The sequence below is a fragment of the Epinephelus lanceolatus genome, chromosome 18 (assembly GCF_041903045.1).
Source record: "Epinephelus lanceolatus isolate andai-2023 chromosome 18, ASM4190304v1, whole genome shotgun sequence".
Classification (NCBI taxonomy): Eukaryota; Metazoa; Chordata; class Actinopteri; order Perciformes; family Serranidae; genus Epinephelus; species Epinephelus lanceolatus.
Genome location: NC_135751.1, coordinates 13072557 through 13090557, shown reverse-complemented (window position 1 = coordinate 13090557; position 18001 = coordinate 13072557). Strand labels below are relative to the sequence as shown.

The 18001-nt window shown below is 41.8% G+C and overlaps 1 protein-coding gene across 5 annotated transcripts in view; it reads left to right on the top strand.

Annotated features, from left to right (window-relative positions):
* Positions 1-18001, top strand: part of ppfia3 (PTPRF interacting protein alpha 3) — a 42838-nt gene that overhangs the window by 12924 nt on the left and 11913 nt on the right. For 2 of the 5 annotated variants that reach the window (XM_078161630.1, XM_033644504.2), the window contains exons 9-26: positions 180-314; positions 1075-1158; positions 1402-1533; positions 3029-3091; positions 3184-3263; positions 3866-4034; positions 4529-4722; positions 5209-5446; positions 6497-6630; positions 6712-6866; positions 7017-7116; positions 7968-8049; positions 8178-8378; positions 9389-9454; positions 9934-9960; positions 10132-10307; positions 10663-10760; positions 15068-15243. In XM_078161630.1, coding sequence (XP_078017756.1) covers positions 180-314; positions 1075-1158; positions 1402-1533; positions 3029-3091; positions 3184-3263; positions 3866-4034; positions 4529-4722; positions 5209-5446; positions 6497-6630; positions 6712-6866; positions 7017-7116; positions 7968-8049; positions 8178-8378; positions 9389-9454; positions 9934-9960; positions 10132-10307; positions 10663-10760; positions 15068-15243 — 2310 coding nt within the window. Of the gene's footprint in view, positions 1-179; positions 315-1074; positions 1159-1401; positions 1534-3028; positions 3092-3183; positions 3264-3865; positions 4035-4501; positions 4723-5208; positions 5447-6496; positions 6631-6711; positions 6867-7016; positions 7117-7967; positions 8050-8177; positions 8379-9388; positions 9455-9658; positions 9961-10131; positions 10308-10662; positions 10761-15067; positions 15244-18001 lie in introns of those variants that run through there. The other 3 variants (XM_033644503.2, XM_033644501.2, XR_013488050.1) reach the window with 2 other exon arrangements.

Genomic DNA, 18001 nt, shown 5'->3' with positions numbered 1-18001 from the left:
GTCCGTGTTTCTGCCATTGATTGGCAGCTTGGCCGCGTTTCACGTTGGCACACAAGAGCGTGCCATCAGTGTGTTTTCTTTTTTCCCCCAGTGGCTTTAATCATGTCTGCTGCCCTCGGCGATCTTCGCTCGCGCTCCTGAGTTTCACCTCCACTCCCTCTCATCCTGTTTTCTTGCAGAGCGAGGAGAAGAACCGGCAGCTCCAGGAACGTCTGGATGATGCCAAACAGAAGCTGCAGCAAACTCTGCAGAGGGCCGAGACGCTGCCTGAGATCGAGGCCCAGCTTGCACAGAGAGTGGCAGCACTCAACAAGGTGTGTGTGAGTGCAAGTGTGTGTGTCATTCTGTGAGTCACATTTTAAAAGTGTCAAAGGATTTTTTTGCCCCATATGATGACATTAAAATAACAGCATTTTCACCTGATAGCAGCAATATGATGCATATGTACACAGACACAACTGCATGAGTGAGCGTGGGCATGTGTGGGCATGCAGGCTGGTGCAGGCATGAATTATTGTGTGTGCGTGTGTGTGTATTCATGCATGAATGAGATGGAACATGAGATGTCAAATGACAGATGAATACCAAATATTTTTATCAAGCGGTGCCAGTAATTCACAAGCAAAAATTCTAAAGATGAAAGCCAGCTCGGGGCACGGAGTTAGCTCAGCTATTTGATCCTAGGGCGATCAACACGTCAAGAACTGTACGCCGCACAAATTCTTCATGACTGACTAATTTAATTGCTCGTATGTTAACCTCTAGCATTCCTGTAAACACAGTGTGCATCCTTGCCAAAAAAAATCTGCATTCACTCTTCTCCAGGTAGCCAAACCTCTTAAATGGCTACACTTACTTCTTACATGTTCGGGCAAGATGGCTTCCTCTGGAGGAGAAGATGAATGCTCTATAAGACACAAGCAAACAAAGTTTCCTGTTACGCTGTGATCTGTACAGGCATGTAACTAATTGGTAGACTCGGGTCAACAAGCTGTTTCCTTTTGTGTTGATTTGTATTAGTGTCGGAACACGGTTCAGGCTCTAACCCTGCTTCCTTCCTCTCCGATCATTCAGGCGGAGGAGCGCCATGGTAACTTTGAGGAGCGACTGCGACAGATGGAGGCGCAACTGGAGGAGAAGAACCAGGAGCTACAGAGGGTGAGTCATGCTTGCTTTTTTCCATCTCTCTCCCCCCCCCCCCCAATGCCGTTCCTTTTGTCAGCCTTTACGCAGCACAAAGGCGCACTAATTTTCTAAACCCTCTATTTGACCGTGCACATTCTGATAGAAATCTTTGTCTCTCACTCTCAGTCAAGCAGAATGCTTGTTATTAACTCCCCCACCCCCTCGCACTCATTTTTTCTTACTTCTCCCTCACCCGCCTCGCTCTCTCCCCCTCAGGCGAGGCAGAGGGAGAGGATGAACGACGAACACAACAAGCGTCTCTCCGACACGGTGGACAAGCTACTGTCTGAGTCCAACGAGAGGCTGCAGCTGCATCTGAAGGAGAGGATGGCTGCTCTTGAAGAAAAGGTGATCTGCTCAGACCGAAGCCAGAATTTACCACAAGGATTCATTTTGATTTGAACCTTGTAAAAAAAAAAACTTCAACAGAAATTCTCAACCCCTTAATCGAGACCCTAAAATGTGCCCCTTTTCCTCCAAATAAACTCATGGTGTCAGGTATGTTCATGCACCTCTCTGCCCTCCAGGAAGTGACCAGTTCAAACTTGAGCAAATTCCAAAACTGTCTCCTAAACCAAACAGCTGTAAATCCTACAACAGCTTTACTTTACACTTGTTCAAAATACTGCACTAAAGTATAGTTCTGATGTACTTTTATGACTTGAGTATTTCTATTTCAGACTACATTATACTCTTACAACACTACATTTCAGATTAGAGCTGCCAACCAATTTGATAATTGATTAATCGGTTTTAATATTTTTTTAAAGAAAAAAAAAATCAATATTCTCTGACTCCAGCTTCTTAAATGTGAATATTTTCAGGCTGCTTTGCTCCTCTATGAGAGTAAACTGGATATCTTTGGGTTGTGGATCAAACAAGACATTTGAATACGTCATCTTGGGGTTTATGAAAGACTCATTGACATTTTTTAACCATTTTATGACATTTTATAGACCGAACAACTCATCAGTTATTGGAAAAATAATTGACAGGCTAATCAACAGTGAAAATAACCGTTAGTTGCAGCCCTGTTTCTGAGGGAGATATTAGTACTTTTACTGCAGTGCATTTATCTGACAGCTGTAGTTACTTAACAAATTGAAATTTTTACATATGAAACATATAATCACATTATAAGATATAACACATCGAGACAGATTAAACTACCCATCTGTGTGTCAGATATTTGAAATTATCTCCACTTTGACCAACTGTAAAGGTCTACTTACACATTAATGCTTTAATAATAATAATCCAATTATACAGTATATAGTAGCATAACACGGAATTTTCTTTTGCTACTCTAAGTACAATTTGTTAATAATGCTTTCATTTTGAATGCACTAAAAAACTAAATGTTGGAGCACAAAAACTTCTTTATTCTTTCTTTTTTTACCTACTTACTTTAGTGCATTATCAGCACTTTATTAACATTTTCCACCTATTTTTCCTCTGTTTATATTCACCAGTGGCGTTAGGGAGCTGTCGGCATCGCAAAAGGGGTGTGTTTACTGTAAACTGAAAAGATTAGTGTCCTTTTGAAGCCGGGAAATTTAACTGTTTAAATCACAGAGGCATAAAATCTGGGTGAAAATAGTCTTAAACCACTCTGCCCCTTTTTAAAAAATCTGAGTAAAAAAATGACAGCTTGTTAGGTTAGTAAATATTGTTGTGCTATGTGTAGTCTACAGGATTTCTGAGTGTTTCCCAGTTCTACTGTGCAGCTTCAAATAACACAATCCCGCTTTAAGACCAGTTCACTAGCCCTGCTGTCCAGTTTCTCAGTAAGAATACACTTGTTATTTTACAGTAACAACACTTCTCATTCCTCCACCTCCAGAACGCCCTGTCTGAAGAGCTATCTAACATGAAGAAACTCCAAGACGATCTCTTGGCAAACAAGGTGCCTACACCTCTAGGCTTCACTCTAAGTTAAAGCTAGTCGACATATGTTCCTTTTTTCACCAACTCTGTCTCTCTTTTTTCCACCCTCAGGACCAGCTGATAGCGGAGCTGGAGCGGCTTCAGTTGGAGTTAGATCAGCTGAGAGCGAGGCCCGGGGGCTCTTATTCTAGGTTTGCTGCTGTTCAGACACAGACGGAGAGAAACTAAACATTTTTCTCAGTCTCCAGCGTCACCTGACTGTGTAGACGCCAGTGTTGTGTCTCTTATCTTGTCAGACATTGCAGATAAATCACCCCATGTTGGAGTACTCAGAGATAAAACAATGTTGATATGTACACACTCATTAACTGTGTGCCCAAACACACATACATGATCCAACACTTCTCATTAGCACACACTCATCTGCATGTCTCGAGACTTAAAGCCTTCTACAAACCTGTTAATGAGAATATGATGCACTTTAGCACATTATATGAAAGAAAATCACCAGTTTTCATCATATATTTTCTTCTTCTTAGTGTTTTACTTTGGATGTACCATATTCTGTTTATCATTATTCAAATTTCAGGTAAATTTTTGGATGTATTGTCTCTTTTGTTTGTTCTATTTTAATATTTCTCCCGTACATATTTCAGTTTTGGTATTGCTCATATGTTTTTCTGTGTTTGTTTTGTGTAGTTGCCACCACAGTCTCATTCACCCTGCAGGGATAATTACCCTTTCATCTTATCTTGTATCATCTTCTTTTTCCCCTCCGTCTCTGTCTCTCCAGTCGCTCTCTGCCAGGTAGTGCTCTGGAGTTGAGGTATTCCCACGGAAGCGGGTCGCTCCCAGCGGGATCGACCACTCACCTAGATCCCTTCGGTAACACCTCCACCGGGGGCGTGGTCAGGCGAAGCCACAGGGCCCGTTGGAGCTCTGCCAGAGAGGACTCTACCAAGGTGAGACTCTAACACCCCTACAACCCGCCATGAACCCCAGATTCATTTTCATCCATCTGCATGTTTTTTTTCTCGACGCAGCACTCAGACTTCTGTTCTTGAGTGATTTTATTATTAATTGTACTTAACACCTGATAGAACCATCAGTAATTTCTCTGTCAAAAACTGGCCAAATATTCAACAATATTGAATACCGTAACAACAGGAAGTGGCAATATTCACATTTTTCTCATCAGTCTGTCTTGCAATAAAATCATTTTTGTGGTTTTCTACCTGGAAAAAAAAGTTTTTACTTACATTCCTTATGGGCTAGTTAAGTGTAAGAGGAGTGACTAATAAATTAAAATCAAAATCATGTCTAGTTTTGCATGTAGATTGATATTACTTGTATCTCGATATTCTGTTACTCATTCAACGGTGTAATAAAAAAATGCAACTTGACGTAACATTATGTTTCTTCATGGAAGAACTACTGTTCTTCTCTCTGTGTGCAGTACCCAGACTGGGAAAGCGGGGGTCTGCTGGGGAGCGGGTTCGAGCCGGGCTTGGATGTGGGCTGCTCCGACGAGGAAGACGATGGGGAGCCTCGGTTTGGCTCCGAGCTCCTGTCGCCCAGCGGACAGACGGACGTGCAGACCCTGGCCATTATGCTGCAGGAACAGCTGGAGGCCATCAATAAGGAGATCAAGTGAGGACAGGCGGCAGTACAACAGCTGGGAGGGAGGGAGGAACACCTCTCTGCAAAATGCAGTCTGATACAGCACCGACACATATTACAGCCTCAAAAATTAACATATCAAAACCCCTCTGACACTGAAGAAAAACTGCAGTGGTGGAAAAAGTACTAAGATCCTTTATTTAAGTTGCAGTAAAAGCCCTGCATTCATACCTCTATTTAAGTGAAAGCACATTAGCAAAATTGACTTAATTGACTTGGCGACCGAGTTATACATGTTTTCCTGACGTTAGCATGTAGCTACATGTAGCAGTGTGGGCTTTAACATTATATATAAGACACAAAATACAGAAAAGCATAATAGGTGGCCTTAAAGTCTATCCTGATCTGTTCTGTGTTGTATTAAGTGCACATCAGCACAGTATTTTATTTTATTTTTTATGATATCAATCAAATGTTTCAATTTTTTTCTTTTATCATTCTCTACACTAAACCCAGACTGATCCAGGAGGAGAAGGAGAACACAGAGTTGCGGGCCGAAGAGATCGAGAGCCGGGTCAGCGTTGCTTTGGACAGTCCGCCAATCCCTCCGACCTCCCTGGGGAGGGACAGCACAGGACGGGGCTTCATCCCCTCGTCCATCACATCCTCCACCCTGGCCTCCCCCTCTCCCCCCAGCTCCGGACACTCCACCCCTCGCCTGCCTCACTCCCCAGCCCGAGAGACCGACAGACAGGTACTGCTTCTGTTCCCGTCCCGTGTTAACCTCTTTTTATCTCGCCTCTGTATTCCACCTCCCTGTTTATGCAAACAGCTCCTCCAGACAGTGAGTCATGTAAATAAAGCACAAGTAAATCATGCAGACAGGGTCAGAGAAGTTCAGTTATTCTAACAGCATGTTAGATTTGGCGAGACTGATCCAAATAACTTGTAGGATGGTATGAGGGCTGGTGCCAGACACGCTGGTTCCAGTATTTCTGAAGAGAGATGGTGCAATAAACACCAAATTTGCAGTCAGCGGGGAATGTGAAAGTGAAAATGTTCATGTGGGCAGTAATGTTGCAGTAATGGATCTGAAAAACCGCAACAGCTTCTACTCCTGTCAAATACAAAGATGTAACGTTGGGTTTTAGTGACCAAAATGAGACTGCAGAGAAGTGGTGAAAAGTCACCTGGTGCACACAGTCCCAATTTCTTTTCATAGGGTGAAAATTAGGAGGAATCATTAATTAATGGATCCAGAATAATTACAGGAGTAATTTTCTTGGCTTATTGTGAAATTATACTGTAGTGCCGAATGAGCATCATGTGATCGCTACAATGTTCCCAAACTTTGTTGACACTTGACTGATCAATTCGTCCATCAAAGGAATATTAAATCGGCCAAAAGTTTCACAACATATTTGCAAGCAGCTCATTAATACTGGTTATGTTTCTGCTGTTGGTTGCTGTCCATATTTGTTTTGGTAAAAGAAGATCCTACAATAGCATTCTTGTGGAATTTGCGGCCAACAAATCTGTGCAAGTTGGTGAAAACAGTCTTTATGTGTGGTTTGTCTTAAGATTTTATTAAGTGGAGAAAAGATTTGCTTTGAATGTGGGCTGAATTTGTCTGAAAGAGTCTGTCTGCTTAGCAGTAATAAAGTATAATTTCAATCATTCCAGGTTTTCAATAATTCAGCTGTTCTGAAATATGGCTCCTAAGCCACCTAGGTGTGACCATCCAAGCTGTACACTTTGAGAAGTATTTGTTTTTAAATTGCTGTTTTTACATTTTGTATTTCAGAACAGCAAAGATGATGATCGGGCCCTCGCTCTTCTGGACTCTACACCTCCCTCCACTCCTCGTGCACTGCGATTGGACAGGATGGCCCTCACCCATCCAGGAGCGATGCTTGATGACCCTCGGGAGTTTCGCAGGTAAAACAGCCACACATTTAATATTTCAAACACAACAGTTTGATCCTTATTCCCCTCAGTGATTTCCTTTGTCCCTTCCAGTCTCTCAGCAGATGGCAGCAGCTCCAACAGCAGCCAAGATTCTCTTCACAAGTCCAGTAAGAAGAAAAGCATCAAGTCTTCCATCGGGCGGCTTTTTGGGAAGAAGGAGAAAGGAAGGATGGGCCAACCTGGGCGGGATGGATCTGCTTCTCTTGGTAAACAGATGGAGGATAACACTGACTGTAGATCAGTAATCCACATTGTCAGCATTTTCATTTAAGCACGTTTGGTTCAGTGAAGTGAAGTGTTCATCTCTATATTGTCTTTTATTCTTGTGACCTTTGACCTCGCTGTATCTCCTTCAGCATCTACACCCTCTGAAGACCTGGCCTCTGGAGACCCGATGGGGATGAACAAGACTGGGACTCTGGGTCCAGCAGATAAAGACCGCCGCAGCAAGAAGAAGTTTGTGAATGCGTCCTGTTTTGTTTCAGTTTGGTTCACAGATTGAAGGAATACTTCACTCCCCAAATGATCATTTGTATAACAATTACTAAACCCATCTGGCAATGAGTTTGTGAAGAAGGCTTTGTTTTCCTCGCATGCCTCCACGGTGAACGAAGAATCCAAAAATAGACGAAAGTCTCAATGAATTGAAGTCTTAGGGGGCCGCGTTAACAACAACAAAACTATATCAAACTCTCACACAGCTTGTGCAGTAAAATACAGGTGTCATTTATCCAGTCTTATGCTTGGTACTTCCCAAACATGCATTTTCACTAAAACTTTGCTGTTTAAAACTGAAGTGAAAGTGAAACTTAGAAATTCTCTCTTCAAAGCCAGACTTCATTGACAAAAATAGTAATTTTACCTCACTGAATACAGGAGCTGCCGGTCTACCGCTGCCTCAAACATTTAGTTTGTTTGCCTTATTGTATGACTTTGGTGTTGTAAAGGGTTAGTTTGGATTCACCAAAGTCATACAATAACACAAACAATTAACTGATTGAGGCAGTGGTAGACCAGCAGCTCCCATGTTCAGTGATGTAAAATTACTGTTTTTGTCAATGGAGTCTGGCTGTTAAGAGATGATAAAGGAGTTTCACTTTCACTTCAGTTCCTAGGGAAGGGCTGTCTGTGGTGGAAGTATGAGTTGTGTGAGAGTGTGTAAATGGATGTTTTTCTTCACAGATTCAATGTAATACAGGTTGATTAATCGATAAACAAATGATCATTTGGGGGGTGAAGTATTCCTTTAATACTTTGATATCTCACTTAAACAACACCAAATATTTACCTTTTCCTCCTCTTACCAGGCATGAGCTACTGGAAGAAGCATGTCGCCAAGGACTTCCCTTTGCATCTTGGGACGGACCCACTGTTGTATCTTGGCTGGAGGTATTGTGCCATCAGAGACACCTCAGGGATGGGAGATAGTAATTAAAGAACAACATTTTGATTGTTTTAAAACATTTTCATCATATTTTCTCTTTTATTAATCGCTTCACTAATCTGCCTCCTTCCAGCTGTGGGTGGGAATGCCGGCCTGGTACGTTGCAGCCTGTCGCGCCAATGTCAAGAGCGGCGCCATCATGGCCAACCTGTCGGACACAGAGATCCAGAGAGAGATTGGCATCAGTAACCCGCTTCACCGCCTCAAACTGCGACTGGCTATACAGGAGATGGTGTCCCTTACTAGCCCCTCTGCCCCAGCCAGCACTCGCTCTGTGAGGCATTCTCATTTACCTTAAAGAAAAAACAGAGAAATTATGACCACAGATATTCTCATGTCATAAATAATAAGTAATTGGAGAAAGCTAAGTCCTTCAACATCCCCATATTGAGGCCTACAATAATCTCCATGCTGAGCATAGATAATTGTGCCGATATGCACATTCATATTAGCGATATGACGTATATGTTGAACCAGGTGCTTGCAGTTCTGAGATTAGTTGAAATGTTAATGATCTCTGTTGGGAAAGTTGCAGCAGAAACTAATAATAGGATGCAGAAATAAAAATAAAATGTAACTGAGAGTGTATGATATCAAACAGGGATGATGTCAAATGAAAAGCAGATTCTGCTATGTGGAATACAGGACATGAAACGTATCCTGCATGTGATCAATGTCAGGAATAATAAAAGATATGAGTGTATTTTTCAGAGGAGAATGATAGTAAACTGCACACGCCCTGATAAAGTTCCTCCTATTTTGCCTTGAAGCAAAGCTTGGCAACAAAAGCTACATTTACCAAATGTTGCCGTCACACACACGAAGACAAACCAGATGTTAAAAAAACGTAATAAAACTGTCACACGCACATGCATGTGTGCTCATGTTTCAAGGGAGATAAAGTCACAAAAAAACAACAACAAAGATCTTCTACTGACTGTCACTTTTTGGAACAAATGCCAAGTTTTGGTTTGCTTTGGCTTTCCCCAGTCCTCTGTTTGGCTTCATATTTATTTACAACAGGGCTCCTATTAATAAGCTGAAATGTTGATATGATCACTCACTCAATTCTCACCAGATTTTAGTTCATGTAAACCGGTTGAACCTTTTGTTCATCGAAATCACCATGGCAGTCTGCTGTTGTTGTCGGCCGGCATCTTGTGATGTGGGTTTTTTTTTTTTGGCACAGGAAAAATGTACAAGTGTTGAGTCATTACTTGGGCAGTCAAGGCAGTATGTGGTGCTTTTTACTGTCTCACTGCTTCACTTTTCTCTTGTGCACAGTCGACCAGTAACGTGTGGATGACCCACGCGGAGATGGAGTCCCTAAATGCAGCCACCAAGCCTCCGGTCAGTGCCCCTGCTGTCCTGTCTCTGCTTCACCAACCCTCTTTTATGTTTTTCATTATAATTTTGAATTATTTTAAGCGTCTCGTGTGGTCTGAATCATGTTGACGAGTCTCTCCCCTCCCTCCTCTTCCTCTCACTGTCTCTCTCTTTCTTTCTCTTTTTGAATTTCTACCTCTTTATTGTCTCTGTCTTTTGTGGGCCCAGGCCATAGTGTTGAGCATCTTCTTCTCTCCCTCTGGTTTCAGTGTGAACTGCTTCCAACTAATTACCCGTTCACTAACACACTATTCCTTCCTTTTGTCCTCTTTTCCTGCTGCTGCTGCTGCCGCTCCCCTCCTCCTCTGCTTCTCCTCCATCATCTCTTCATCTGTCCACCCTGCTCTTGACCCCCTGCTCCCCTTTCCCTCACCACCTCCACATCACTCTCTCTGGCTCTGTCTCTCTCTCTGTCTGCCTCTTCTCTTCTCTCGGCGCTGCAGGAGCTCAAAGAGTTCAGCTGGGATCAGGTAAGGACTAAGTGGAAAAAGTCAGAATTAACACAACATGATGCGTATTTGTCAGTAATTTTATCTCGAGTGAGACCAGCCGCAGTGAGTCATGAGCTGCTGACTTGCACTACCATCAGATATGAAGCAGAGCGTGAATCAGCGATGATCATCTGTGGTTGTCCCCTCCAGATACTGGCCTATGGTGATATGAATCATGAGTGGGTGGGCAACGACTGGCTGCCCAGCTTGGGCCTGCCACAGTATCGCAGCTATTTCATGGAGTCCCTGGTGGATGCCCGCATGTTGGACCACCTGACCAAGAAGGAGCTGAGAGGACAGCTCAAAATGGTGGACAGCTTCCACAGGTAGAGCTTTTGCGTGCCCGCTCTCGCCTGTTTTGCAGCCATAACTTATGCCTGTTTGTCACTTTGGGTGTTTTCACCCTCATTCTTTCCTGGTGACTCTCTTTTTCTGTGTGTGTGTGTGTGTGGCAATGGGAAATTTAAAAGTGTTAAAAGATGTGCAGGAATAGAGTTCCTGTTGTTGTGACACTCTCACTGCTCAGGTGTGTGTCTCCAGGCCCTCTTTTCAGTTCTCGTTTAAAAGAGTCCAGGGGTCACAGGAGTTTGGATTGTGTTAATGCTTTCTGAGTACAGGTGAGAGTGGAAACACGCCCTCAGTTAACCTGCTTCAACCCTCTGGCTCTTTGACCTCTCCCAGGGTCAGTATGCATTACGGCATCATGTGCCTGAAGCGTCTGAACTACGATCGCAAGGAGCTGGAGAGGAGGAGAGAGGAGAGTGTCCATCAGAACAAAGGTGAGCTCTTTTTGTCTCTGCCATTATCTCACTAATGATACCCCACATGCCCCGACTAATTCCTCTATTCATGCTGTGCCATTGTCTTTTTCAAAGCATACCTCAGTGATTACTATACAAACCATATAATCCAAGTTAATTATTTGAGCCAGTGATTTTCAAAGCGGGGGTCACAAGGGGAGCGTTAGCAAATTGGAGGGAAGATGAGTAGATGAGGGAAAATGCCCAAAAAAAAAAAACATTCTAAAAATAAAAACTATTATCAACCCATAATTTTGCCTATTATCATTATTATTATTATTATTATTATGACTACTGTATTTTGCTCCGACACTTTCTTTATTTGTTTGTCTGTCATTTCTATCAGCTCATAGTCATGTTATTTATTTTATCATGCACATACAAGAACCCTATTTTATTTATTTATGTTTATAGTAGTACTAAAAACAGCACATAGAGTGACTGAGAAAATAAAATGATACAATCAAATCGTATCGTCAGATATTATGTAATGATCATGTCCTTCTGCATTTGAAGAGAGGCTGGTGTTCTGTGCCATCAGGTATTTCTTAAACCTCTTTTGGCAAACCATTCCATCTTTTCATTCCTCTGAACGTAACGATACGTTGCCTTGCATTAGTTGTTGAAAGAGGACGCCTGTTAAAGTTATGTTCATTGCTACTATAAGAAAATATATTTCTCATAAAATAACAGAGAAATAACCATCCTGTCCTTCACTAATGATGTGCATTCTGATGATGTTCACTTTTCAGTTACAGTTCAGGGCGACTCGACACACTAGACCACACTACTGGAGAGTAATCCTAATGAGTAACGTTTGAACAATGTAAGAGACACAATGTTGTGATAAGGATTTAGCACATCTCTTAATAACTGGCAGACCTTTTCTCTAAAGTGCAACAGTTTTTTTTGATCTGGTAACTCTAATCTGTTGTCCAGTATTTTTCCAAGGAGTTTGGTTTCCTGTAAGTGTTTCACAGCCTTCTGTTTTAAATCTGAAATTTGATCCAAACACAACACTTCTTGTTTTTAATAGATAAAGAACTAACTTGTTGCTCCCTGCCCACAGTGCAACAGTGTTATATCCTTTCCAAAGCACTGGACAATTTACTTTGCTTGCATGGACTTAAAAGACACCAAGTTATCAGACATGAGCATAACATTTTAACATTATACTGCAAACAAATAACTTTGTCTCCTGTTCAACAAATAAAGTCATTAAAAGGCCCCATCATAAAAGTTTTTTTATAATGATCCAACCAGAACACTTCATTAGAAACAAAGGGCATGTTACTAAAAAGCCTATTCCTTAGATCATCATGTAATGAACAAGAAAATAAGAAATCTGACCTAAATCACATAACAAACAAAGCCTTTTGTCTTTAGGGAGACCATTAAATCTGCCTGATTCTGCAGTTAAATTCTGCTTCACATAAGGCTCTATCTACATGTTCGTAATTTAGGTTTGTACCAAACATCAACACACCATTCTTCCCTACACCAGGAACAGTTTGCTCTGAACATCATGAGTATTTCACATTCTTGAAAATTAGAGAATGAATCAGTCATGCCAAAACAAAGATTTCTCCTCACTAAGCCAAGGATATCAGTGCAAAATGTCCCAGCTGAAGAACTTTCTAGTGATGTGAGGTTCCCATCCTTTACTGATCGTCAAAACTGGTGTTTACTTATAAACTCCCAGAAAGGATCAAAATGTCCTGTAATGGATTGTGTTCAGGAGTATAAAGATAAATCAATCTGGATCGATATATCAACTCAATGATCCATGATCATGTTAACGATGCATATTAAAAACATTGATACATATCGTCATCTTTAAGACACACTTTTATTTTGAAATTCACATGGCACGTCTGTGTTACCATTTCTGTCCATGCCCATCTCTTTCCTGAGCATTCAAACAAGAAAGAGACATTAAGATATTTACTGATATTGTCTAATATTGATTGCAGACCCCTGAAGTATATCGAATTGAAATCGTGGCAGACATTGACAAATATTGTATTGTGTCCAAAGAATTGATATAATATTATATCATGATCAACCTTGTGATTTAAACCCCTCATTCTGTCACAATTCACAAGTTTACGAGATTCCAAAATGCCAAAAGCAGATCTTGAACAGGACCCAAACAAGACCAATACGGTTGAGCGTATTTATGGAATCTCAGATCCAAAATGAAACCCTGATATTTATATTTGTCAGTTTAACACAGCACACTTGAACCAAGATTAAAAGCAACTGCATTTTTTCCATTTGTGTCATACTTGCGTTTTATCCTGGTTTAGTCTTCACTTCCAGAAACATTCAGCCGCATCTTCTGCAGAAAGTTTTCATGCTCTGCAACAAAGATAACATCATCTGCATAAAGTAGAATATGGACAGTCAAATCATCTCCCTTAAGCCCCAGTTTACAGGATGTAATTTGAAGACCTAAATCGTTAACGTAATAGAGAACAATGTCTGTGACCACATGTCTCTTTGCTTCACACCAGTTTGCTGCGTATTTTATTATTTTAATAACAGTGGCAGCTACAGTGCCAGTTGTTTTACTACATCTTTTATAAGTGTGTAGACATAAAAATAAATTGTTTCCTAGTCTCAATAAACTATAAAATTCTTTTACTTTCTTACATCAGCTTTAACATATGAAATAACGCAAACAAAACTCAATAACGGCAAGAAAACAAAACAAAAAAAAGAACATTTCTGTTTCATCTGCCTTCCACGCTGCTGGGAGAAGTTTGGCCCACCCTTTGGTTATTGCTTCCCCCCTCCTCATTCTTCAAGGAGATTATAAACCACAGCTTTCCAGTGAAATCTGGCTGGATAACCTCTACACATGTCAACAGGCTCACTCATTAAACAGACCCAAACCTCTCGCCCTCCCATCGCTGTGCCTTGGGATTCACATGTTGTAACATTTACAGTCAGTTCAACTTGGCTGATTTCCTCACAGAAGAATTCCCCAAGTGAGGAAATTTGTGAGTTTTGGTTTTGTCTGAAGATAAGCTTGTTGGACCATGTCAGGCAATAATTCAGTAAAAAAGGAACATGTCACTATTTCCTTCGATCACTCATCATACTGTAACTGAACAGGTAATTTCAAGGGGAACACCAGCTTCATTAAAAATCCCAATATGTTATTTGCTGCCAAGGAAAGTTCAATAAATATTTGTGAACATGAACTACTCTCTCTCAAAGTCAGAAACCAGGGAAGTGTCAAGTGTTTTGGGATTTTTTTATACCCAAATGAGATTTATTCTGTTGTAGTTGCTTGATATCAGACAGAAATTTCAATTCGTTACACTCTGTGTCCATCTTCATTCTGACATTGTGCTCAGTTTAACTGATTTCCATGGGCGAGGGGGACTCGATTTTTCCTCACCAATCAATAGAGACCCACATGTCACCCTAAATCTAATGTCATTTTTAAGTTCACACTGATACGCCAACATACTGCTTTTATTTTGGAGTTTTAAAAGTGAAGCAGAGCGAAGTAAAAACAAACTACGCTGTTGAGTGATATGAAGAAGACATGTCCATTTAGAACAGCCTACATAACAGTGTCTATCTTGTCAATAGCACTTGCCATTGGTATTACTTCTGATCAGTTCTGGCATCACTTGACAGCAGCTTGACAACAACATTAGTCCCACCCATGGTGCTGATTGGTATCTTAAGTTTCCCACAGCACACGTTTTGGTCATTTTTATTTTAACTGAGAAATGTCACGATGCCAGACAAATTAGTCAACTCTACCTCTACAAAGGTCTGGACCCGGTCAACTATTGTAATGTTCTCTGTTCTGAAACAGAAAATGTATCCATGGGGCATCAGTAGCGTAGTGGATAGTGCCGGCGGCCCATGTACAGAGGTGATGCCTCGCTGCAGCGGTCGCCCCCGTGCTCTCTCTCATCCTGTTTCACTCTGACCTGTACATTAAAGGCAAAAAGCCCGAAAAGAAAAAACAAGTGTCACCTAGAACATCTCCAATTCATTGTCTGTGAGAGTTGCTCATGGTTACTACTATTTTTGACTGTCTTAGACCACAGGAATAACATGCAGCAATTTTGAAAATAGATGTTGTTTCCCTTTAACTTTCTCAGAAGACTATTAATAAGCCTGATCCAGCTTGAAGTTCAGGAAGCAAGCAGAATATTAAGAAACCTGATCTCGTTTCTAAAACCAGCGAGTAGACAGCTTGCTGTTTGCAGATGGATGCTTCCTCTGCCTCCCTTCACCTTCTCCTTCTCTCCTCCCAGATGTGATGGTGTGGTCCAATGAGCGTGTGATGTGCTGGGTGCAGACCATCGGTCTGAAGGAGTACGCTGACAACCTGCGCGAGAGCGGCGTCCACGGGGCTCTGCTGGCTTTAGACGACACCTTTGACTACACTGACCTGGCCCTGCTGCTGCAGATCCCCAATCAGAACACACAGGTAATGGACTTATGGAGAGGTACTAGTGCTACAGCAGGGAGAGAAGAGGAGTTCTTAAGGGTAGATATTTGGGTTGTAAAGACCCCCTCCAAGCATGTTTTTTGATTAGTATTTTGGCATTTTCTTTTTTTAATATGTTTGAGAGCGGTCAGTGTAGGGAGACAGAAAATATAACTCCCCTCCAGTTGAAAGCACAAGCTCAAAGCGTTCTTGGAGTAACGGGCATTTATTTGCATATCCATGATATCAAACATGCGATCAAACATGCCGTCCAACATGCCGTGAGAACTAGATAAAATAAAAAACACACACCATAATGAGTCAAAGGTAATACAGAGCATTCTCATAGAGAATGATTAAAACAGTTTACATATACATCCAACGAAAACATGAGCTATCACGCAGCTATCGCGTGAGCTTCATTAACATATCTAATTAGTGTAATTAAAACATAAAATAACTCTGCATACCTCATTGGCCACATTAACTCAAGGGAAGTTAGAAATGAAACTTCAGGCTTAACAAGTCTTCATGTAGCCCAAATCTTGGTAAAATGCACAGCAAAAGAAAACTTAAAGATCACAGGTGCTCTCTGTCGAGCCTCCTGGCACCGCATGCATATACAGGTGTAGCAACAAAACCGACCCGACCCACAGCAACAAAAGAACATTAGTTCCTCTATGAAATATAAGATGTATGTTACCAGATTTTATGTTCTCAATTGTTTATCAAGTTATTTATTTGTATTTATTAACAAATCATATCCTTTCCTAAAACGTAAATTCTTCTTGTTTTTATCTCAAAAAATATTAAATGAACTTAAACTGTATAACTGCCTCTGATGGCAGCTACACTCCCACCAAATCACTGGTGATTTCCCCTAATTAACTTAATAGTGTAGAATCTAACTCAAACTATTTATGAGACCTGGTGTAAGGACTGGTAGAGACAGTAAGGCTGCATTACTCAGCTTCAAGCAGGGTAACCGTCTTGTGGATAGGCCTCTCTAGGTAGGTTGACTTAGTGAGTCGCTTTTCTTGGTCATCTAGTGCAGAGTCACTGATCAACAATCGTAGCTTCCTCACACATCCATCTTGACCAGGGTACACTTCAGTGACCTTAGCTAGCTTCCACTCATTTCAGGGTGCAGTGTCGTCTTGTACAATCACGATATCGTTGATCTTTGTATTTCGGTGTGTCTTGTGCCATTTTTGTCTCTGTTGCAGGTTTAACAGGTACTCCCTTTTCCATCTAGACCAGAATTCGTTGGTCAAAAATTGCACTCTACGCCATCTTTTGCGAAGATAAAGGTCTTCCTTCACAAAGTCTCCAGGTGGTGGCAAGACTATGGACGACTTCATCGTTAAGATGTGATTTGGCGTAAGAGGCTGTGGCCCAGCTGGATCATTGAGTAAGTGTGCTGTTAAAGGTCTGCTGTTTATGATTGCCATGACTTCATAGAGGTAAGTTCTCAAAGAGGAATCATCGAGTCTTCGAGATGACTGATCCAAAACGGATGTCAACACACTTCTTATTGTCCTGATTTGCCTCTCCCAGGCTCCGCCCATTTGACTGGCGGATGGAGGATTCATGACAAACTCACAGTCTAGTTGTTTTAGGCATTCTTGGTCCATCTCTTTTACAGCTTTCACAAACTCACATCTTGCTCCAACAAAGTTAGTGCCCTGGTCAGATCGAAGTTGTTGAACGTTCCCTCGTAGGGCAATGAAGGCACGGAGAGCATTGAGAAAGGCATCGGTCGTCATGTCGTCAAGCAGCTCTATATGCACAGCACGAGAACACAGACAGGTAAATAGCAGGCCATAACGCTTCAGCTCTCTTCTTCCCTCCTTGACATAGAATGGGCCAAAACAGTCCATCCCACAATACGTAAAGGGAGGAGTTGTCTCCATGCGTTCACACGGTAAGTCTGCCATTTTTTGTTCTTCGGTGCACCTTCTAAACTTCCTACACTTGACACACTTGTAGATGTAGGATGACACAGCATGACTACATCCAAGTATCCAGATGCCATTTGAGCGTAGCTCATTCACTGTCATGCCACAACCTTGGTGCTGCACTTTTTGGTGATAGTACTGGATCAGTAATTTGGATATGTGGCTGGTCCTTGGCAAGAGTGCTGGGTGCTTGATGTGTGGGTGCAAGGCAGCATGCTCTAGTCGACCTCCCACCCTGAGGATGCCTTGCGGGTCCAAGAAAGGATTCAATCTGTACAGCCTGCTGGCTTTATCCTTGGTTGTTATCTCTCTCTTGTGTTGAAGACTTTGGATCTCCTCAGAGAAGACTTCCCTTTGAACAATGCCTATGATAGTAAGTTCTGCATCCTTTCTCTCTTCGAGACTTGTGGCTTCATTGTTTCTTGATGCCAAACCTTTAAGCTCTTTGACACATTGCATGAGTCTGGCAATTGCTTTGACTAACCTTGTCCAGCTGGAGAACTTCGATCGAGCAGTAAATGTCCTGTTGTTGAGGTCTTGTGCACAACGGCCTTACGAACTTCAGGGTCATCAGCTGCAGGGTCTCCCACCTTAATGTCTCCGCTGGGAAGCTTGTCACGCCAGAGGAAGTCTGGACCCATGAACCAGTTGGAGATAATGAGCTCCTTCGCTTTAAGGCCTTTTGACGCATGATCGGCGGGGTTTTCTTCAGAGGTCACATGTCTCCATTGACTTTGATTGGTACTTTGCTTGATACGCTGAATGCGATTTGCCACAAATACATGGAATCATCTGGCCTC